The sequence below is a fragment of the Astyanax mexicanus genome, chromosome 10, assembly GCF_023375975.1.
Source record: "Astyanax mexicanus isolate ESR-SI-001 chromosome 10, AstMex3_surface, whole genome shotgun sequence".
Taxonomy (NCBI): domain Eukaryota; kingdom Metazoa; phylum Chordata; class Actinopteri; order Characiformes; family Acestrorhamphidae; genus Astyanax; species Astyanax mexicanus.
In genome coordinates this window covers 18,400,534-18,423,795 of record NC_064417.1, presented here as the reverse complement: position 1 = coordinate 18,423,795, position 23,262 = coordinate 18,400,534, and the positions used below count along the sequence as shown (strand labels likewise).

At 33.7% G+C, this 23,262-nt stretch overlaps 2 protein-coding genes and 1 long non-coding RNA gene across 8 annotated transcripts; 2 read left to right on the top strand and 1 right to left on the bottom strand.

Annotated features, from left to right (window-relative positions):
- Window positions 1-9,080: 9,080 nt before the first annotated feature.
- LOC125804819 (uncharacterized) lies at window positions 9,081-11,263 on the top strand. The gene is made up of 5 exons (XM_049484431.1): window positions 9,081-9,722; window positions 9,806-9,892; window positions 9,984-10,237; window positions 10,357-10,482; window positions 10,785-11,263. Exons 1-5 carry the CDS (start codon window positions 9,605-9,607, stop codon window positions 11,001-11,003), a joined length of 804 nt encoding a protein of 267 aa, XP_049340388.1. The 5' UTR covers window positions 9,081-9,604; the 3' UTR covers window positions 11,004-11,263.
- Window positions 11,264-11,303: 40 nt separating this feature from the next.
- Window positions 11,304-12,382, top strand: LOC125804820 (uncharacterized). Its single transcript, XR_007440998.1, has 2 exons — window positions 11,304-11,406; window positions 11,505-12,382. It is a non-coding gene; the product is annotated as an uncharacterized LOC125804820 (long non-coding RNA).
- Window positions 12,383-12,590: 208 nt separating this feature from the next.
- Window positions 12,591-21,998, bottom strand: LOC111192014 (uncharacterized). 6 transcript variants are annotated; one of them, XR_007440990.1, is made up of 7 exons: window positions 21,778-21,988; window positions 20,681-21,047; window positions 20,383-20,581; window positions 19,358-19,403; window positions 14,800-16,274; window positions 14,505-14,724; window positions 12,591-12,883 (listed from the first exon to the last, which is right to left on the bottom strand). XR_007440990.1 is itself a non-coding variant. In XM_049484428.1 (7 exons), exons 1-4 carry the CDS (start codon window positions 21,931-21,933, stop codon window positions 16,152-16,154), a joined length of 990 nt encoding a protein of 329 aa, XP_049340385.1. In that variant the 5' UTR covers window positions 21,934-21,998; the 3' UTR covers window positions 12,591-12,883; window positions 14,505-14,724; window positions 14,800-15,076; window positions 15,241-16,151. The 6 variants fall into 6 exon arrangements, 4 of the variants coding, with proteins under 4 accessions (XP_049340385.1, XP_049340386.1, XP_049340384.1 ...); XM_049484428.1 differs by having other exon boundaries at window positions 14,800-15,076; window positions 15,241-16,274; window positions 20,383-21,047; window positions 21,778-21,998; XM_049484429.1 differs by having other exon boundaries at window positions 14,505-14,746; window positions 20,383-21,047; window positions 21,778-21,998.
- Window positions 21,999-23,262: the final 1,264 nt, after the last annotated feature.

Sequence of the window (23,262 nt, the reverse complement as noted above, 5' to 3'; positions counted from 1 at the left end):
GTCCATATTTGATCCGTTTCGGACATGTTATACATAATTTAAACCGACTGACTCTCCGGATTACGGTACTGTGCAAACCTTTTTTATTTTTTTGTACTTTCATGTGGTAGACACGTCAATTCTATTAAGTCAAGTCGAGTAGATTCTTTTTTTTGTTGATGCTGCATATGTACAGGAGAGACTTGAAATTGTTACTCTCCTCCCCAAAAATTACAGCAAGTATAGAAAATAAGATTATAAAGATTATAAGATTTTAAATAAAAAGAATGGGAGACACTATGTACAATACAACAGGGACACACATAGACATACGTGAGACAGAAGACAATAGTGCAATAGTGATTAAAATGGAATGACAGTGCAAGTTTAAACAGAACCTGTATAAACAGTAGTGCAAATATGTTTTTAATAAAGTAAAAATTATTTATCTGCTATCTGAGGACTAGAGTTGCACGGTGTACCGAAGGTTCGATTCTTTTTCGATACTACGTCATCACAAACGATTCGGTTCTTTAGCGTTCGATGCTTTCGATACTGTATATAGCCCAGTCACTAGCTTCAAATGAGTCAAATTAGTAGGCGCGATTTGATTCAGTTCATAAGAAAACTGATTCACACCGCAACAGTCGGTGTGGCAGGATTCAGATAAACTTAGTGTTCTGAACAAATGAATCGATTCACGCGCAAGCCAGCAGAGCAGCAGCGAGTGTAGAATGGCGACGGCTAAAATAACAGATGTCTCTCGTCCGCGACTTGTGGACAAAACGGGCGCGAGGAGTGAAGTGTGGGAAAATAGTCTGAGATGTAGGCATCTGTTTTTTATTTATATTTTTATTTTTAAATAAAATAACGAAAGTAACGAAAACTGAAAGTGAAACTAAACTACTTTATTTATTAGCGCTGTTTTCACTCCCGCAGTTGTACAGCGGGGGGTGTTGTGCCGATTCTGTCCGCGAAGCGGGAGTCGGATTCAGTAGCGGATTCGGCACAAGGGAGGCGGCACCTCGCGGTCCGCGGTGTTAGTTGTAAGTGCTCGCGCTAACCACAAAATACGACAGAAAACACTGAGGGAGCTGCAGACTTATGTGTGGGACTAGAATATGAGCACGAGGAGATCAAAGATAACCTTTACCTGTGAGTAGCTCACATCAGAACACGCAAATCTCTCTCACTCTCACTCTCGCTGTGTCTCTTTCTCTCTGTCTCTCTCTCTCGCACGTGAACGCCTCCGCGTTTGACAGCGGAGTAAAGTTAGTTTGATATTCGATATTCAGCGGAGATTCGCCTTTCGGCCGTTCTCTTGCTCACAGGCAATGTCCTAAACTCTCCCAAATTACATTTTCCAAACCACAGAAGAACAGAGAACAAACTACAAACGTCAGATTTTCTGAAAACACCCAACCTTTCTGTTTCTCCGACAATATTTACTGAAAATGGCAGGAATCGCTGCAGCGGCCGCTGAAGCTGTTAAGGGACCGTCTGCAAAGTACGGACCCTGATTAAAAACGTAAACATTCACAGCGCCGTTTAATGCATTTCTACTGTAACACGCCCATATGAAATATAGATTTAAAAAAATCAGACGTAGTCTTTAGAGACACACCTGAAAAATAACTACAACTTTTACTTTTGAAAAATATGATTTGGTTGATTTTATATTAATTTTTTAATGATAAAAAATGCTACTGTACTGCACTAATATGAAATATAGAAATAAAATCACTTGTAGTCTTTAGAGACACACCTGATAAACATACTACAACTTTTAGTTTTTAAAAATATGTCTCGGTTGATTTTATATTAATTTTCTAATAATAAACATTGCTACTGTACTGTACTAATATGAAATATAAAAATAAAATCACTTGTAGTCTTTAGAGACACACCCGATAAATATACTACAACTTTTCGTTTTGAAAAATATGACTCGGTCGATTTTATATTAAATTTTTTATAATAAAAATTGCTACTGTACTGTACTAATATGAAATATAGAAATAAAATCACTTGTAGTCTTTAGAGACACACCTGATAAACATACTACAACTTTTAATTTAAAAAAATATGATTCGATTGATTTTTTATTATTTTTTTATACTAAAAATTGCTACTGTACTGTACTAATATGAAGTATAGAAATAAAATCACTTGTAGTCCTCAAATACACACCTGATAAACATACTACAACCTTTAGTTTTGAAAAATATGATTTGGTTGATTTTTTATAATTTTTTTAATAATAAAAATTGCTACTGTACTGTACTAATATGAAATATAGAAATAAAATCACTTGTAGTCTTTAGAGACACACCTGATAAACATACTACAACCTTTAGTTTTGGAAAATATGATTCGATTGATTTTTTATTAATTTTTTAATAATAAAAATTGCTACTGTACTGTACTAATATGAAATATAGAAATAAAATCACTTGTAGTCTTTAGAGACACACCTGATAAACATACTACAACTTTTATTTTTGAAAAATATGACTCGGTTGATTTTATATAAATTTTTTAATAATAAAAATTGCTACTATACTGTACTAATATGAAATATAGAAATAAAATCACTTGTAGTCTTTAGAGACACACCTGATAAACATACTACAACTTTTAGTTTTGAAAAATATGACTCTGTTGATTTTATATTAATTTTTTAATAATAAAAATTGCTACTGTACTGCACTAATATGAAATATAAAAATAAAATCACTTGTAGTCTTTAGAGACACGCCTCTAAAGACTACAAGTGATTTTATTTTTATATTTCATATTAGTACAGTACAGTAGCAATTTTCATTATTAAAAAATTAACAAAAAATTAACCGAATCATATTTTTCAAAAATACAAGTTGTAGTATGTTTATCAGGTGTGTCTCTAAAGACTACAAGTGATTTTATTTCTATATTTCATATTAGTACAGTACAGTAGCAATTTTTATTATTAAAAAATTTATATAAAATCAACCGAGTCATATTTTTCAAAAATACAAGTTGTAGTATGTTTATCAGGCGTGTCTCTAAAGACTACAAGTAATTTTATTTTTATATTTCATATTAGTACAGTACAGTAGCAATTTTTATTATTAAAAAATTTATAAAAAATCAACCAAATCATATTTTTCAAAACTAAAGGTTGTAGTATGTTTATCAGGTGTGTCTTTGAGGACTACAAGTGATTTTATTTCTATATTTCATATTAGTACAGTACAGTAGCAATTTTTAGTATAAAAAATTTAATATAAAATCAACCGAGTCATATTTTTCAAAAGGAAAAGTTGTAGTATATTTATCGGGTGTGTCTCTAAAGACTACAAGTGATTTTATTTTTATATTTCATATTAGTACAGTACAGTAGCAATTTTTATTATTAGAAAATTAATATAAAATCAACCGAGACATATTTTTAAAAACTAAAAGTTGTGGTATGTTTATCAGGTGTGTCTCTAAAGACTACAAGTGATTTTATTTTTATATTTCATATTAGTGCATTACAGTAGCAATTTTTATTATTAAAAATTAACATAAAATCAACCGAATCATATTTTTCAAAACCAAAAGTTGTAGTATGTTTATCAGGTGTGTCTCTAAAGACTACAAGTGCTTTTATTTCTATATTTCATATTAGTACAGTACAGCAGCAATTTTTATTATTAAAAAATTAACATAAAATTAACCGAATCATATTTTTCAAAACCAAAAGTTGTAGTATGTTTATCAGGTGTGTCTCTAAAGACTACAAGTGCTTTTATTTCTATATTTCATATTAGTACAGTACAGTAGCAATTTTTATTATTAGAAAATTAATAAAAAATCAATCGAATCATATTTTTTAAAATTAAAAGTTGTAGTATGTTTATCAGGCGTGTCTTTGAGGACTACAAGTGATTTTATTTCTATATTTCATATTAGTACAGTACAGTAGCAATTTTTATTATTAAAAAATGTATAAAAAATCAACCAAATCATATTTTTCAAAACTAAAGGTTGTAGTATGTTTATCAGGCGTGTCTTTGAGGACTACAAGTGATTTTATTTCTATATTTCATATTAGTACAGTACAGTAGCAATTTTTATTATTAAAAAAATTATAAAAAATCAACCAAATCATATTTTTTTTTAATTAAAAGTTGTAGTATGTTTATCAGGTGTGTCTCTAAAGACTACAAGTGATTTTATTTCTATATTTCATATTAGTACAGTACAGTAGCAATTTTTATTATTAGAAAATTAATATAAAATCAACCAAATCATATTTTTCAAAACTAAAGGTTGTAGTATGTTTATCAGGTGTGTCTTTGAGGACTACAAGTGATTTTATTTCTATATTTCATATTAGTACAGTACAGTAGCAATTTTTAGTATAAAAAATTAATAAAAAATCAATCGAATCATATTTTTTAAAATTAAAAGTTGTAGTATGTTTATCGGGTGTGTCTCTAAAGACTACAAGTGATTTTATTTCTATATTTCATATTAGTACAGTACAGTTGCAATTTTTAGTATTAAAAATTAATAAAAAATCAACCGAATCATATTTTTCAAAACTAAAGGTTGTAGTATGTTTATCAGGTGTGTCTCTAAAGACTACAAGTGCTTTTATTTCTATATTTCATATTAGTACAGTACAGTAGCAATTTTTATTATTAAAAAATTTATAAAAAATCAACCAAATAATATTTTTCAAAACTAAAGGTTGTAGTATGTTTATCAGGTGTGTCTCTAAAGACTACAAGTGATTTTATTTTTATATTTTATATTAGTGCATTACAGTAGCAATTCTTATAATTAAAAAAATTATATAAAATCAACCGAGACATATTTTTAAAAACTAAAAGTTGTAGTATGTTTATCAGGTGTGTCTCTAAAGACTACAAGTGATTTTATTTTTATATTTCATATTAGTGCAGTACAGTAGCAATTTTTATTATTAAAAAAATAATATAAAATCAACCAAATCATATTTTTCAAAAATAAAAGTTTTAGTTATTTTTCAGGTGTGTGTCTAAAGACTACGTATGATTTTTTTTTTATCTATATTTCATATGGGCGTGTTACAGTAGAAGTGCATTAAACGTCGCTGTGAATGTTTACGTTTTTAATCAGGGTCCGTACTTTGCAGGCGGTCCCTTAAGAGCTTCAGCGCCCGCTGCAGCGATTCCTGCCATTTTCAGTAAATATTCTCGGAGAAACAGAAAGGTTGGGTGTTTTCAGAAAATCTGACGTTTGTAGTTTGTTCTCTGTTCTTCTGTGGTTTGGAAAATGTAATTTGGGAGAGTTTAGGACATTGCCTGTGAGCAAGAGAACGGCCGAAAGGCGAATCTCCGCTGAATATCGAATATCAAACTAACTTTACTCCGCTGCGTTTGACCTGCAGCACTGTGTTTAGCTGTTCTTAAAAATCATTTTAATTAAATAATAGTTCTATGCTTCTATGTTACAGTGTTATTTAACATAATTCTGATCATATTTCGCTCATTCATTTAGCAGACAAGCACCCTGATCTCTACAAAGAGCTGAGAAGTCGACAGGTTAGTGGAGTTAGTCAAGATACACTCTGTCTGTAGCTTTACTAAGATTTACTAGCGACTGCTAGCGACTGCTAGTAAATCACGTTAACACGGAGAGGAGTGTGCAGGAGTTTTGTTTTGGACCCGTGGTTTTCTCTATTTCTCCATTATCCCATTGGCTGTGAAACATGAACTCAAGATGTTCACGTTTTCGCGTTTCCATCGCAAATCTGTGGTCAGGCACGTAGCCTGCTTGATCGTTACACTGAACATGGGCTTATTAAAAACGGTAAACGGTTGATTAATAAAACGGAGCAGTGAGTGTTAAAATGAACAGAACATTGTAATGTTCTTCTGTCTCTTTATTTTCCTTATTCAGAACTTAACTTCTGCCCGCCCGTCAGGTTCACATAGTCAGGCTACCATTACCTCTGGTTTTAGTTTTAGTTTTTAGGAAGTGTTTAGATAATTATGTTATAGTTAAGGTTATAATAACTAAACTTGTTTTTTGTTCAAATGTTTCATTTTAGAATAAAAACGTTTGCACAGATTGTTCAGTGTTCAATCCAGTTCAGTCAAAAATAAACATTTTATGTTCAGATATTTTTATTGGTTTTTTTTCTTCCAAGTATCGTTTTGGTATCGAGAATCGTGATACTACAGTTGGTATCGGTATCGAAGTCAAAATTTTGGTATCGTGACAACCCTACTGAGGACAACTGATTTTGTAGGCAATAGGCCAGCATATAGTAATTAAATAAATACAAATAAAAAATGTATCTATAAAAGAACCTTGCATGTTTTCAAAGGACCCCCTGATTATAACCTTGATTCTTTCTATTCATGATTTTTTTTCATTAATTTCCAACAGAATATTATAACTGATTTAAGGAGCAAGCAAATGAAAGGAACATTTGGTACTGGGTTGATTATTAAATTGCTGGTATATATTTTTTTATTTATAGGGGAGTCATGCTGAGGTTTTGCGCTCTGCAAGACACCTAGTATCTCTACTTTCATCACATGAGAGACCTGGGACTACAGTCATGGCTGAACAAAGCTCCAGGCAGGATAATAGCAGGTTCGGTGTTAAGGCTTAATGCATGTAATGTGAAACATTTGGTTTGTTGCATAACTTATTCGCGAACCGTTTAAATAACTGTTTGTATTGTTAAACTTCCAGGCAACAGGGAGGTCAAAGGCCAGACCAGCAGGCCCCTAGACCTACAGTTCAGACAGAAATGACAAGGTTGTTTATTAACCTGAACTATTGACCTGAACTTAATTAACTATTTACCTCTCTATACTCCTAAGTTTGGATTTTTTTTTTATCTTCTCAGTGCTTTTCCAGGACTTTACTGCAAAAGGAAGGCCAAGAGACATTTTTTAGGAGGAAGTAACCAGGAGGCAGTTCCATTTAAAAAAATAAGAAAATAAGTGTCCAATTTTATCTCTTGCCAAGTCAGTATGAAAAGTCACCAAAAGATTCAGAGCAGTTGGAGCATTTACAGGCTGGTTTAGGACGAAGGACTGCTACTCTTGAAGAAGATGCAACACATGAAGAGGTAGGGCGATGTGATGAACTTTTACTGTCAGTTTTAAGTTTTGCATGGGTGTTCTGGTCTGCTTTTTTGGCAAATGGTGTTGCTACATTCATTGTGGCATTTCTGTGGCATCTTTGAACTACTATGTGTTCAATTTTATGTATGTGTTTTGTTTTGTTTTAATATATATACAGATAAGTGAACAACTCAACCTGTTGTATCCAAAGCTCAAGACCGTAACCGGTGGCTGTCTTCTTTACAAAGCATCAGGTATTTGTTTTATGTTTCTTTATGTAAATACTTACAAAAGGTATTTCTTCAGTGGTGGTTTGTAAATCCCTGTAAATCTAATAATGTTAGCATGATTAGATGGTTCTTTGTATCATAAAGATTTTTTAAAGATTGAGAATGTTCCTTGGTATGATGATTTGAAGCTTTGTATGGCAGGACCTCGTAAAAAAGGTTTCAAACTGATCCATTCTCCTTTTTCTTCAAACTGAAGGATGCGTTCACAATTGAAAACCCCTCTTTTTTCTGTTCTTCATGTTACTTTAGGGGGATGGGGAAGCAGGAAGCTATTACTCGTGGTGCCAGAAGATTGTGGCTATACTGGCAAAATTCTAAAATCAGCTAGTAAAGGTCCACTTTATGTAGCACCACTTCAAGAAGAGCTGGACACTACACCACTACCCCCTACATCTGAATCATTCAGCAACATGCCAAAAGCTTTATGTCAGAAGTGCAAAACAATGTACCCACTCCAAGTCCTGGCTAAACATGTCCAATTTTGTGAAGTCACAGTTGTGGAGGACTGTGTAGAAGAATCAGGCTGTGATATTAATGAGCAGAAAGGGAGCAAATGTAAGTTCTTTGTGTAAATCAAGAAAAAAATACATTCAAACTACTTGTATAAGTACCGAATCTTAGTTGTTAAAATGTGAATTAATTCTGTGCCTTAATTTTCTCAGCACCTATTAATCACACCTGTCCAATATGCTTGCAACATTTCCCTTCCGAGGCCATTGAACTTCATGCAAGTTCATGCGGTGAAAGGTATATATTGATTTTTCATTATTTAAAATGACCTGTTGCCAAACACATTGAATATTTAAACATCTCAATGTTAGCGTGGAATTAGTTTTGCCCGAAATGACATGGAATAAATAATTTATACATTGACTTTCTTTTCACAATTAAAATGGTTTCCTTCCCATGTACAGTCACTTTTTTTGAAGATATGATTTTTTTTTTTATCAATATAGTGCTCCTGACAGAAGTTTGGAAGTTACAGACATAACTTTGCCCAGCTGTAGTTTTAAACCTCTGGAGGGTTGGTGTTGCATGCTTTTTACAAATATTTACAAAATTTTGGTCTTAATTCTGTTACTTTTGATTTATAGATTGTTTGTTTCTCACGGTTTATTCATATATCTCAAACCACAGATTGGCAGTCAGTCCCAGACCCCACCAAGGCTATGTCTCAGTTTCGAGAGGGACAACTTCATAATCATGCAACAGAGACACCTTTCAATATCATACCTGTCAAGTCTCCCGTTTTGGCCGGGAAACTACCGTATTTTGCTCCTCTTTCCCGCCGTCCTCCCGTATTAGTATTTTCCCGTAAATTTCCCGTATTTTATTAAAATAAAAAAATAGATATTATTGAGGATACAGGGCACTGACCGCTCTGTGTCTCTTAACCAATCGTGGAGCCGGTTCAAGGAGAAGGTCCCGCCTTTCAGGAGAAACAGCCAATCAGCTTGCAAGGAGGGTCAGTGTGGGGAAGCCCCGCCCTCCTCGCTGTGAGTTCAGGCAGCTAGTTGGAGCTGCTGATGTTAAAACATACATGCAGCGATTTTTCTAAAAGAAAGGTAACGGTAGTCTAATCATGGAAACTGTGATGAGATTTTTCTGATAGCTGCTTAAAAATACTCTGAAATAAAACACACAGATTAAACCTTTTAAAATAAAAAAAAAAAATACAGCTTGTGACTCAGTTTAACTAGAAACGTGGAGAGGACCGACATTAACTGAACTGATCAGGGGTGGAGTGATCAAAAGGAAGAAGTATTAATTAAAAATTATTGTGTAGGCCCCTTAGGACTAATTTTTACTGATGGAATATATCTGGTCCATGTCCTTTTAGTAAAAGCTCATAATACCATTTTTAGGTCACCAACAGTCATATTGCAGAATTTGTGCACTCTTTGTTCAATTTTAAATCTATTAAATAAATAAAAAATATATCATATAAAAGAGTGCATTTATTACAAAAAAAAGACATGAAATCTTAAATAAAAAAAATATATAGAAAAGGGTTTTTAATTTGGCTGTATTAAAAGAATGACATATGTAGGAATGTCCACAACATGTTCAGATTCTGATAATCTAATTGTAGTGTGTAAATGGTTCACATGTGGTTATTTTAGATTTTTTGTAAACCTGTTTTAAAATGTAAGAGATACTGAACCTTCGTTGGGCTGGTGGGACAGCTTTAATCGGACGTAGGAAAATATCCCTTATTTTTAAATCTAAAACTTGACAGGTATGTTGAATATGCACATGGACATGAGAAGCACTCCAGCAGAGCGAGATAGGGCTCTTCTCTCTTTCTACAAGAAGCCTCGTGTGGAATGGGCTCGGCCTTTGCACTGCATATTGGAAGGTACAGAACATTTACATAAGTGATATTAAGCAATAGATTTGTAAAGGACTGCATGTTATGATGACAAATTAATGTTCTCACAGGTGATTGTGCAGTTGGTGAAGGTGTTACACGATTCTTTTTCTCAAACTCTATTGAAAAACTGAAGTCTGGATTTTCTGTAAACCTCGGTAATTAATTAAGATCATTAATAAGAAAAGATTTATACACACTGCATTTAGGTGCACTTTCACAAAAATGACATTAATTTCTTTATTTCAGCAAACGCTGGAGTCACCAAACTCTTTGAGGGAGAAACGGACCACTTGGTGCCATCATCTTCCCCCTTTCTTGTCGACAGTGATCTCTTTGTTGTTGCTGGGAGAATTCTGGGACACTCTTTCATACACGGAGGACCATGCTTATCTGGTTTAAGTCCAGCTTTCGTGCATGTACTACTGGGAGGAAATCCTGACACTGCAACTGTACAACTAAACGACTGTCCAGACTTGGATATCCGTGATACAGTCAAGCTTGTAAGTTAACCCTTTATAGATTCAGTGTTTTATCATTTAATTGTATACATACTGTTAACATTTCTTTATGAAACCCTTTATGTAATTGTCAAGCCCCATTCTTTTTTTGTTTCTTAAAGCTTGAGAAGTCTGAACTTTCGGAGCAAGAAATAAATCAAGTGCAAGTCTTGGCATATGCCTGGGATCTACCCGGTGTTACTAATACCAACAGGAGACGGCTTTTTGAAAAGATGCTCATCCATGCTGTAAGACTTTTCTCTCATACATGTATGTAGATGAATTGGGGTCTCACTGTCTCATTTTAACAATATATTGTCCCAGAAATAATTGTGCTTAACATGTATTATTGTGAATTTGACTAACACTCTTAAATTGACAATGCAATAATGCAATGACATCCTTTTTAAAGAGCAATGTATTAGGACTATTCAGATCTTTGAATATAAAGGCAGTTAAATGTAATAAATCAATCAATAATGTAAATATTGTGACTATTCTTGCTGTATACATTTAATTGTATATAAATCTTTTTTTTTTTTTTTAACAGGTAATTGGACGACTATCAAGGCAAATCAAACAATTAAGACGTGGCCTGAAGGAAACCCCGATTTGGGCATTTTTGCTTCAACGCCCAGATGCAGTGCCTTTCCTTTTCCCAAGAGAAACAATGGAGTGTAACCCAGAGGTTGGTTCAAATATATGTCAAGTGTTTACTGTGATGTTTATATTCATATTCATGTCATATCCTGTAATCCTTTTTACTTAAATAATTACATCAAATGTTTTGTGAAGTGTCAAAGTATGATCTGTTAATAAAATAACTCTGGAACATAGAGAACTGGATGGATTAAATACACTACTCAAAGTTAGGGATATTTTGCTTTCTGGTGAAATTCATGGAAAATGCTCCAGTGATTTCATGAAAGCAGGGCATTTATGTAAAAGCATGCAGGTACTGTAGGTTCACCATGAAATTACTGAAAGCCAAATATCCCTACTTTTGTGAGTAGTGTGCATATATATGTTTGTGTATTATTCCTTGTTTTCTGTCTGCCTGCAGAATTAACTAATTTGCTGGCCTGGACAAGAGGAAGAGGATTCGGACTCTGAATATCCCCTAGCAACCAAATGCTGCATCTCTGGATTCCTCCGTCAGTTCATTGAAACTGGTAATCTCTGAAAAAAATGTCCACATTTGTTAATTTACTTAATTTATAATTCTGTGAATTGTTTAATTTAAGTGAATTAAAATATGCTGCATTTACAGCATCACCTGCTGAGGTCAAGAACCTGCTAAAATTCTGGACAGGTTGGGAGGTTTTACCCCGAGAGCTCACCTTTAAAATTGTTAAAGGAAACCTTCCAACAGCTTCTACCTGCTTTGAGGTGCTCAAGATCCCTGGACATTACAAGGACTTTGAATCTTTTCGGATTGATTTGCTGGCATGCATTTGTACACATCACACAGGGTTTGGGCTCATTTAGGTTAGATAATACTTTTCCTTCTTTAAGGAATGTGGCAGTTTGCCTTCTGTGAATGTTAAAACTACTGCTTTTTACAGCTAGAGCATAAAGCACTGTTTTAAAAACAGCTGAAGAAGTGTTCGTTGTAGGTGCACTGTATGTTCCCCAGTTAGCCTGTCCAAGTTCAAAGGGTCCATTGTTAAAACTAAAAGATATAGAATTTCTGAAATGTAGATTCAGTTTTAAATGTTTCATGTTCAGCTGGCTCAGTGTTTAAGCTCAGCAAAGGGACAATTGTTGAAAGTAGCTGTTGGTGTAAGATCTATTTGCAATCAGTTTTAAATGTTTTACGTTAGCCCACTCTATAGCTGGCAAAGTGTTTTAGCTCCTCAAAGGGACAAGGGAAAGTAGATTGCTGTTAGTGTAAGATGAATTTGCAAGACTTCTGAAATGTAAGTTCAGTTTTAAATATCTTGACATTTTAGCACAGTTTTAATATTTTATAAGCTGGTTCATTTTTCCACGTACATTGTTTTATCTACTCTACAACTAGCAATGGGCTTTGAAGTTTATATGTCCGAAGTTTGCTAAAAAGCCACTTATGTTTAATTACATTTACATGTAATCCTTTTCAATAAACCTGAATGAACATTCATACGAGTGTGAATTCGATATACCTTACACTTTGTCAACTGCAGAAAGTTATTGGTAAAATAATATTACGTCAGGTAAATCAGAAGTAAAGTGTAGTTTATTATTTTCATGTATTGCAGAATGTATGAGGCAAATAATTGTATAGTGTGCAAATTATAACCTCCCATTTGCATCTATGCATTCAGACTAATAGCACCGGATTAAAAAGAAATAATTGAAATAAAAATAAAGCACATTGTCCACAGTTAAATATTTATGTATAAAACATATATATTTAGAAATGCACAGAAATGTTTTAACAAAAAGGTTTCTTCAGTCAAAATCAAACGTAGTCTTTAAAGAACCTTAGTCTTTACCCAAAAAACACCAAAGGATACTTCAGCCCAGGTTTAGAAACAGTGTTTACCCAGCCAAACTCTTAATACAACTTTTAAAGAAGTAGTTTTTTTTTTTCTTGTAGAAGTCCATAAAATTAAAAGTAAAATAGCATAAGCATGCAGCACATTCCTTCCGGTAACTTCCTTCCCACTGTTGGTACAAGACAAACACAGGAGAGAAAGCAATAATGATGTGATTTGAATATAGCCATACAGTTTTAATTTAATAAACTAATTACCTAACATGCTGCACCTTATGTAGATGCTGTGTGTATACTTACTTCTACTTACATTTATTTTAAATGATTATGAAGAACCAACATGTATATTTCTACCTTTTTCATGACATATGATGGGCTACAACAAAAAAAAAAAAAGCATTTTCTTTAATATCTACAGACAACCAGGGCCCTATTGAGAATTTTTTATAATCATTTAGTGATTCTGTCACAGACTTAGTATGTAGTGATTATAGTGGGAGACATCAACATTCATTTTGAAAAAAAATTGTATGATCCATTAAAAAAGGCATTCACATCAATTTTAGACTAGTTGGTATTGTTCAATATATAACAGGACCTACTCATTACTGTAACCATACTCTTTTCATACTTATTCTTTTTCAAACCTCCACAACTTAAGATCATTACCTTATTTCATTTAAATTATATCTTAGTCATAATATACGTACATCCCCTAGATACTCTGAAATGTTCAATAACGCCTTTTACAGCCCAACAATTCAAGTATAAAACGTACACTCCGGTAGACTCAGTAGAACCAGCTAACCTAACTTAGGTTTAGAAAATACCTTTCACTCTACTTTAGATGGTGTAGCACCCCTTAAACATAAAATAGAGAGACAGAAAAGGCTTGTACCTTAAAGCAGTTAGTGCGAAATTTAGAGCGCAAATATCGATCAACTAAACTGGAAGTGTTTCACTCTATGTGGAAAGACAGTCCTTTCGAATATAGAAAAGAACTTAATAAAGCCCGCTTGGCGTATCTGACCTCACAGATCGAGATTAATAAAAATAATCATAGAGCTCTCTATCTTTATCTTCTCGTTATTTTTCTAATTAACTCAAAACTAGGCAGTTACTGAACCTCAGATTCCAGCCATTCACACCAGCAATGCTTTTATTGACTTCTTTGTTAACAAAAGGCTCTATATTAGGACCGTTATTATTTACATTATATATGCTCCCACTTGGCAAAGTCATAAGAACACATGACACTAGTTTTCATTGTTATGTGGAAGACACACAGCTGTTCATATCAGCCAAACCTGATATGAGTAAGAATAAAGAAAATCGAGGAATGTGTAAAAGATGTGAAATCATGGATGTCTCACAACCTTCTCCTATTAAATAGTAAAACAGAAAAAAATAATAAAACAAACCTCAAGGCTAGATTATTGTAATGCGCTACTGTCAGGATGTTCCTGCAGTAACCTTTATAAACTTCAGCTAGTTCAAAATGTTGCAGCCAAAGTCCTTACTAAAACTAGAACAGTTGACCATATTAGTCCAGTCCTATCAGCACTGCACTGGCTTCTAATCAAATTCCACATAGAATATAAAATGCTGTAATAATGAGTTTTTCCTTGCTACTGTGTCCCGCAATAATTGGCATCTCTATGGTGCTTCTCATAAGAGGTGTGGACCAGTTTTTTTTCCCCTGTAAAGCTGCTTTGTGACAACTTCTGTTGTAAAAAGTGCTATATAAATAAAATGTTACTGAATAGAACACTATGCATTTACAAAACATACCTTACTGATTCTCCAGAAGATATGAAGCATGTTGTAGACACATCAAATACAGATCACGGCCAAAGCTATCTGATGGGGCAGTTGGTTGTACAGCTGACCTAAGCAGCTCAAGGCTCTGGGGATGTAGCGGGCATTCCAATTCCGGCAAGACGACCCCATGGTGTGATTCCTGAACAGTCAATCCAGAGTCTTCCCAGTCAATGGCATCAATCTGAATTTCCTAAATATACACAGTTCAATAACTATTGTTAATTTCAAAAATTAACACGACAATTAAACAATGTTTTTTGATCACCTCTGACATTTCTGGTTCTCTGACTGGATTATGCATGAGGCCGAGGGACCACAGCTGATTTGGGGTCATGTTTTGTTCAGTCCGGATTGGATGATGATCCCAGCCATGTGCAAACCTGGACAGGTCATCTTTCAGTCTTGGCAGGAACGTGTAGTGAACACAATAGAGGTGCAAGCAGTCAGCTATGTCAAGAAGCCCATCCTCTTCCAAAGTGTGAAGAACATCATAGTACAGGTGTGTAACAGCTACCCACACATCACGCCAAAGACGTTCTATTCTGCAGAAAATAAGTAATACTAGTAAGAAAGTAAAGAAAATAACAGATTTATCATTTAACAGTGCACCATAACACATTTAATTTAAAATAAGCACACTACATGCATATGCTTGCTTTTATTGATTAACCTCATCATTACCAATCACTAAATTATTAGCTCATACCTCTGATTGTGGACACTTTTGCCAGATATAAAGCTTCCACACCCAATTCCTCGTACATTTAACATCGCCTGAGCAATATCCACGTTCTCTACACCCTGATCGGCCCGCACTCTGGAGGGGGGTACAGTTATTATGATGGTGACTACACCACAGACCACTGAAGTTGGGTCTTCATTTTGTAGTTGGCACCTTGTTGTTTGTGCACATTTGTGTTTGTTTCATAACATGATTGTACACTCAGGATTACAAAATTTTTTATCTTAAATCGGGCTTTATATTGCTACATGTAAGCTAATGATATTGTCCAACTAGAAGGCTACAGTAGTCATGGCCATCACAGGGTTATGAAAGTGCTAGGGGAGAAAAACTCTTTCAGTTTGGTGATGTTAGGCAGTGTAGACAGAAGTGCAGGGTGTTTTGGTGAGTATTAGCTAAATGACAAACAGCACTGCACTGTAACTGGCATCACAAATCCAATACAAGCTTCTGCTGATAATGGGTTTCATCTAAGATGGTCCTTGATGGTTGAAAAGCTGCACATCCCCTATATTGGTTGAGCAGCTTTGCTCTTAACCAGCATAGCATAGGACTTTGTTTACGTTTGATGGTTTTGCTGATCACAGTGTGATTAAGGTGGTTGACCTTATACTTTGAGTCATGTGGGGAACAAACACCTGCTTTTTAAACATACCAAAATCACTCAACAACACTGGAAAGTTGTTTAAAATGCTGCAGTCCAGTGACGGGATACTGGTATTATGACTATTAAATGGTCTAATAAGATCTGAAATTCTGAACATATTTATTTATGTCACTAAAAATTACATTAGACATACTGCCAAATATGGATGACTACAGGATGATTTGTAATTTCCGTGGTCTGTTCTCCAGACAAAATCCAGCTAAGATGTTCATGAAAAAGACAGTAAAAGCTTTACAGACTTGTAGGGCCAGCCAAACTTCCTCACACCATCCATGAAGAACTCATATGCAGTTGCAGCTCGGTTGTTGGAAGCAGCGTTGAGATACATAATCTGCAATATAAAATTATATATATATATATATACACACACACACAAATGCAGTCTTTAGGCACTCATACAAAATGTTTAATGATTTTAACCTAAAAGATCATTTCTAAATATCAAGTTATTTTGTCTACATTTACAGCCTTTCACAAACATTTTTCCTCAATAAATTAAGTAATTCAAATTATTTGTATTAAAAAAAAAATGTATGTGGGTCAATGACGTGGGATGGATTTTCAACATGCCAATTTTAAAATACAAAAAATAAGAATATCTGTTGCAATTGTTAAAAAAATTTAAATGTTGTGAACACAAACTCATTAAAATTTTAGATTGAGTGATTTTAGTGTAATTTTATTTAGAAGAATTGGCCTTATAAAATGTCATGTGGTGCAACCGTGATTTATGCTAAAATAATTAACATTTCTTTAATATACTTTATTTTTATTTTACAAATTCCCACTAATATAAAGTGTCTAGACATAAAATATTTGCATTATTTTTTAGTTTTTGTAAATAATGTTCTTATTTTTGTTTTTTAGTGTCACAATCACTGGCTATAAGGTAGTTAATAGGGCAGTTTTTCCTGTAAATCCTTTAAAACTGTTAAAATGTTTTCTAAAATACCATTAACTTCAGTATACAGTATCAATAGTTAATATTGTAGCTACAGAAAATGGATGCTTGATTTTAAATTTAATACAGTTACTGTTATTATAGGTTGCACCACATGAGGAGTGGTCACTCCAAATGACAAAGTATCGTATCATTACTATTTAACTATTTAAAGAGATCAATAAACAATACATTCAACAAAATAAATAAATACAAAAATAGAATTCCATACAAAACGAGAATTGTTTTATATTTTTTCCCCAAGTTTTCCCTAATTCACATGACCAATTACCCAACTCCCCTATTACTGGTGATGCCCCATGTTGGAGAAAGCTTTCTAAAAGTTACTAGATGTTACAATTGTTTTTTTGCTTATTTCTGGTTGCATTTTAGCCACAAAGGGGACATTTAAGTAAAAACAAAATAAACAAAAATTAGTTTTTAACCATTTCTTTATCATCTGTAGTTTAATTTTTTGTTTTTAAAAATAGAATAAAACATTTTTTGGGGCCATATTGCCAAGCTCTACACCTCCCTATAACTAATTTGCACAGCATCTGAGGACAAAACCTGGTGAATTTTAAGGTGCCTCTAACAGTGGTTAATTTGCCTGGAATCATTACATCATATTTCTGAACTCTCTCAATAGCAAGTAATACTTGACCCTGATTTTTTGGCCAGCATCTCATCTAATTGCTGCGGGATTAGAATTATGGCGAGCGGTGTTTACTTTGCCTGACAGTGGAATCTTTGCGTTTTTATAATTATATTTTAAAAAGATTAAACATTATCTGTAATTTTGACTCAAATTGCATTAAAATATTTTCCAATATATATATATATTTTTAAATATAGTAATGTGTGTGTACATGTCATCAACTACATATAAAAGCACAAAAAGTGACACACACACAAACACACACAAACACACACAAACACACACAAACACACACAAACACACACAAACACACACACAAACACACACAAACACACACAAACACACACAAACACACACAAACACACACACACACACACACACACACACACACACACACACACACACACACACACTTTATCCATCAAGGGTCACGGGCTGGTGGCTGGAGCCAGGGGGGAAGGCAGTATACACCCTGGACAGGCCGCCAATCCATCGCAGGGCAGACAGACACACGCAGACACATTCACTCACACCTAGGGGCAATTTTTATCCAACATCCAATTAGCCTGAACATGCCGTCTTTGGACTGTAGGAGGAAACCGAAGCATCCGGAGGAAACCAACGCAGACACGGGGAGAAAGTGCAAACTCCACACACTGTAGTGGTCGCACCATGTGACATTTGGTCGCACCACATGATGTTTTTAAGTTCAGTTTCAATTTACAAGTAGAGAATTGGCCACCTTAACAAAATAAGCTAACTTCCCACAGAAGGTCACTCGGAAATTTATATATTCAATATATATTTTTGTAGAAATAACTTAATATTCATTATTTTTGAGGTCATACCACATGATATCCAAATGTGGCAACTACATACCAGCTGTTAAAAAGGTTATTTTTTTTTTTTATCAAATTTGAGAGAGAGTTACAAATTTGCTTGCAGCTTTCACAGGTCCCTGGTAAATTATCCAACTTCTTGTATTTAAATTGGATTTAACAAAGAACTAATTCTTTAAAAAAAAAATAAGTATGATTTTCAAAGTTTTTTTTAGTCATGTACAAATGTGCAAAGCATTTGTTATTTTAGTTTCATCGTAATATACAAGCAAAATTTGTCTGATAATCTCATTTTATAGAATAACATGTGGTGCGACCATCAAGAAACTACTACTTTGAGACCTTTATGTAAAAATCTATTTATATTTTGATTACTATATTTCCTAGTGACCTTTTGTGGGAAGTTAGTTTATTTTGTTTAGGTGGCCCATTCTCTACCATTCACTACTTGAAAACATCATGTGGTGCGACCATTACAGAGTGTTTTCCATTACAGATATATGGGCTAGATTGTCACTTTTTGTGCTTTTATATTTAGTTGAGGCACCTTAAAATTCACCAGGTTTTGTCCTCAGATGCTAAACAAATTAGTTATAGGGAGGTGTAGAGCTGGGCAATATAAAATTATTTCTAGACACTTTATATTAGTGGGAATTTGTAAAATAAAAATAAAGTATATTAAGGAAATGTTAATTATTTTAACATAAATCACGGTCGCACCACATGACATTTTGTAAGGCCAAGGCCAATTCTTCTAAATAAAAATACACTAAGAATCATTCAATCTAAAATTTTTATGAGTTTGTGTTCACAAAATTTAAAAATTTTGAACAATTGCAACAGATATTCTTATTTTTTGTATTTTAAAATTGGCATGTTGAAAATCCATCCCACATCATTGACCCACATACATTTTGTGTGATTTGTTCAACTAAGACTTGTTACTACATTAATCTATGATAGAAGTTATTACCTACCTTTCTTGAGAAGCCATCAATGCCACCAAATACTACAATATTGTATCTGTGAAGATAAAAAGAAAGTATCTAAGTCCAGACAATAGAAACAAGCCACGGCTGCATAACAGATTTTAGCTCAAAATGTCTGTCTTAAGAATATAAGTATGAGAAATGTAAGATAAAACCTTCATAAAACCCTCATAACTGGCACGTTGTTTGGCAAACTTCATATAGCTTTCAGCCCTCAAACAATTAAATATTTAATATTATTCAATATTCAGAAAAGGGCCAAGAGATTATACAGTGTCTTCCATTATGTCATCCAGCTCTATTTCGAAACTACAAACAGTTTAGCTTGGTCAAAACCAAAGCAGCAAGTGTTAAATTTGGTCTGACCAAAAAAATTGGTCTCAGTTTGGATAAACTAAACCATGGTCTGGTTTGTTTGCTGAGTGAAAACACTTTATTTGGCTTTTTTGTTGTTGGAAGTTGACAACGGATTTAAAATCACCCCTTAAACATTTTAACATTCGTGCAACAACGAGAATAAGGGTATAACGTTATGCTGGTCATTCTTGTATCTACTGTAACTGTACATTAATGCTGGTCATTCTTGTGTCTACTGTAACTGTACATTAACCCTTATTAATAAACACATGCACAAATACAGAAATAGTAGATACAGGAAATTTTAATCTGTTGGACCCCTACTGCTGTGTGATGTGCCTACATGCCAAAGGGTGTTGGATTTCATTACAACAAGGCCATGGTTCAGCATTTGATACACCTGCTTTTTTTGTTCTAGAGCAAACAAAGTAGGCATAAATGCACCCATAGTAAACATTTAAACCAAAACTGTGATTGGACACACACAGGAATAAAAGACAAACAAAACATGGGTATATGGGTATACAAAATACGGGTATACAAAAGGTGTGCATCATTATGTTTTAAATATAAGCACAAAAGTAGCTGAAAAAAAAAGAATGACATGAGAAGTGTGTAACTGCAAGCACAATATTATTAAGAGATTGGCTACCTACCTGATAAGCTTGTGATTGGTGTCAATATGCTGCATGCACAATGGTCCAGGAACAGAGTATTTGCGACGTACAACACAACCCATACTTGACAACCTTGACAAAATGCCAGCAGTGTCAACTCGATGCATTGAGGCTCTTACTCTCGTCCACTGCACGCGGTGGCCCTCAGACTGAAGACATCCCTTGACTGTTCGATAGCCTGCATGTGGAAACCTTGTTTTGATGTTTCTCACTGCTGTGTCTAGCTCATCATCTGAAAGTGTAGAGTACATATTTGACACAGATATATTGTACTCACGCATTCTACGGTGTACTGTACTTTTTGAGATTTGCAGAATGCTGGCAACACATGAGGCAGATAGTCCGATCTCAAAAAGTTTATTCAAACATTCAGCTGTAATGTTAAATCTCAAACGTCCATGGGGCCCCATCTCCCAAGAAACAAAAGTGGGAGAGTCTTGTGATGCGAGCAGTGAGGTAAGACATGAGTAAAGTCCATCCATTGCTTCCTTCACATCTGGTAAAAAGTCAAGTCCAACTGCACTTGTGAAGACCCTTTCTTGGCTAACAACATAGAGCATGTAGTCAAAATCAGGAATGTTACTTGAAAGAATATGCTCAAGCCTTGTCCGGAGTCTTGAGATGCAATCTTGTCTAAAAGCTTCCTGCAACATGAAACAAGACATGTATCAATAAATGGAACTAAACATGACTGTGTGCTTAATGAATGTGGAAAAATTCATCTATTCATCTTCAGCTACTGCTGAACAGTCTACATAAACAGTGCTGATGTAAACACAGCAGCTAAATCGGTGGATAACTGTGAACCAAAGATAATATGCTTTAATAAAAAATAGCATATTGGGTGTTTATGTTGATCTTATAATTATTCATAAACGCAGCCGGATATTAATTGACATTTTTCTGGCCCGCCGGAGGGCCAGGGCGTATTAATAGGTTAAGAAATTCATATATCTGGTGAAAAGTATAACATGCATAAAACAGAACTAGGTTTTATTACGTACATGAGTAAATAATAATCCACGGAAATAACATAAAAACCCCATTAAATAGCTCATTTACCCACGGTGTATTTTTACCAAATTCCGCTTTTTACCCAGTCCCATCTAACCTAACCTAAGATAACCTAAGATAACCTAAATTAACCCAAGACGTTCTAATTAACCTAAGACGTTCTAACTTAGCATAACCTAGGTCTAACCTAACCTATTCCAACATAATACAATTTCGCGCTCTGAGCCACTTCCACCCAAACGATAAAAGAAAGAAATTGAGCATCAAGTAATCAATGACCAAGCAACCAATCCAACAATAAACACTAGCTTTAAGAGTTTATACTAACAGGAGGAAGAGTAAATTAACCAGGTTACTTACAACTGGAATAGCAGTATCTCTGCTGTGATCTCCCATCTTCCATGCGCTTCTCCACCGACATTCACTGGGTAAGGAAGACGCTCCTCCCAGTGACCTCAGAGCTGTGTTGTGATTGGCCAGCTGTGAGTTCGATAAGCTCTGCGCTCGTTTGCTCATTCTGTGTACCCCGGATGTTTCCCTGAATTTATTCGACCTGAATTTTTATAACCTGAATTTTAATGACCTGAATTTTTACAAGCTGAATTTTTACAACCTGAATTTTTAAAACCTGATTTTTTAATCCCTGAATAATTTTTTCCCTATGGAATTATTTTTTACTTGAAATTGTTGTACCTGAATTATTTTTTTTTCTGAAATTTGTTCTATCATTTTAAAACTGTTCTAAAATGAAATTTTTATATTTGAATTTTAAATATGTAAATATTTGAAGGTAAAAAATTCAAGAACATCAGATTTCACACTGTTTATTTTCAAGAATCATGTTTTTTTTATTCAGGTTCTGGTGACACTCCCACACACACACACACACACACACACACACCACACACACACACACACACACACACACACACACACACGTTTTTCTCAATCGCACTGCCTTTGCAAACCAACCAATGACTAAAAATAAACTAGGGACAGGCACGAGGAAGGCAGCCAATCAGGGGCGAGATCGCGCCCACGACACGCCCACTCCTAGTCACGGATGCAAAGAGTAGATTAGCGTGAAATAAAAAAAAAAAAATAATAATTAATAATAAGACGTGTTTTGTATTTTTGTATTTTACAGTATTTTTATAACTGTTAGAGTTGATCAAATCGAAAAAATTAAATATTACGGTTGTAATTAATAATTAATTACTGAGAGAAATGTAATAAAAGTTCACAAAACTATTAGATCAAAACACAAAGATAGTATACATACATAGATAAATACATAAGTATCTAGTATCCAATAAAATACTGACAAAATGACTGTCAGTGTCATTTCTGATGCTAGTTATAAATGATAGGTTTATTGTATCATTGTTCAGAACAAATATTAAGCAATTTAACAATTTATCAATAGAATTATAATTTTGTCTAATATTGTTATATATACTGTTATATATATATATAATATAAATATATATATAATATATAAATATATATATATATATATATATATATATATATATATATATATATATATATATATATATATATACACATATACATATACATATATAACAACAATCAACAGAACAAATATTAAGCTATTTTACAATTTAAGAATATAATTACAATTTTATAATATATTGTTTTAAATATATATCCCATCATTAAATCCAGGTATTCCAATCACTTCCATGGCCACAGGTGTATAAAACCAATCATATATACATGCATTGGTTCTACAAACAATTGTCTGTGGAATTATTACGAAGTGGATTCGATTAGCAATAAAAGCAACTCAAAAATGAAGTGGTAGACCACATAAAATGCCAG

Bases quoted from the DNA above. Each gene is read 5' to 3' on its own strand.
- LOC111192014 (XM_049484429.1), bottom strand. From the start codon at position 21,933: ATGAGCAAACGAGCGCAGAGCTTATCGAACTCACAGCTGGCCAATCAC. The intron at 21,048-21,777 runs GTAAGTAACCTG...TTCATGTTGCAG, and splicing joins GAGATACTGCTATTCCAGTT to GAAGCTTTTAGACAAGATTG. The intron at 19,404-20,382 runs GTAGGTAGCCAA...TTATCTTCACAG, and splicing joins ACCAATCACAAGCTTATCAG to ATACAATATTGTAGTATTTG.
- LOC125804819 (XM_049484431.1), top strand. From the start codon at position 9,605: ATGTTGAATATGCACATGGACATGAGAAGCACTCCAGCAGAGCGAGAT. The intron at 10,238-10,356 runs GTAAGTTAACCC...TGTTTCTTAAAG, and splicing joins TCCGTGATACAGTCAAGCTT to CTTGAGAAGTCTGAACTTTC. The intron at 10,483-10,784 runs GTAAGACTTTTC...TTTTTTTAACAG, and splicing joins AAAAGATGCTCATCCATGCT to GTAATTGGACGACTATCAAG.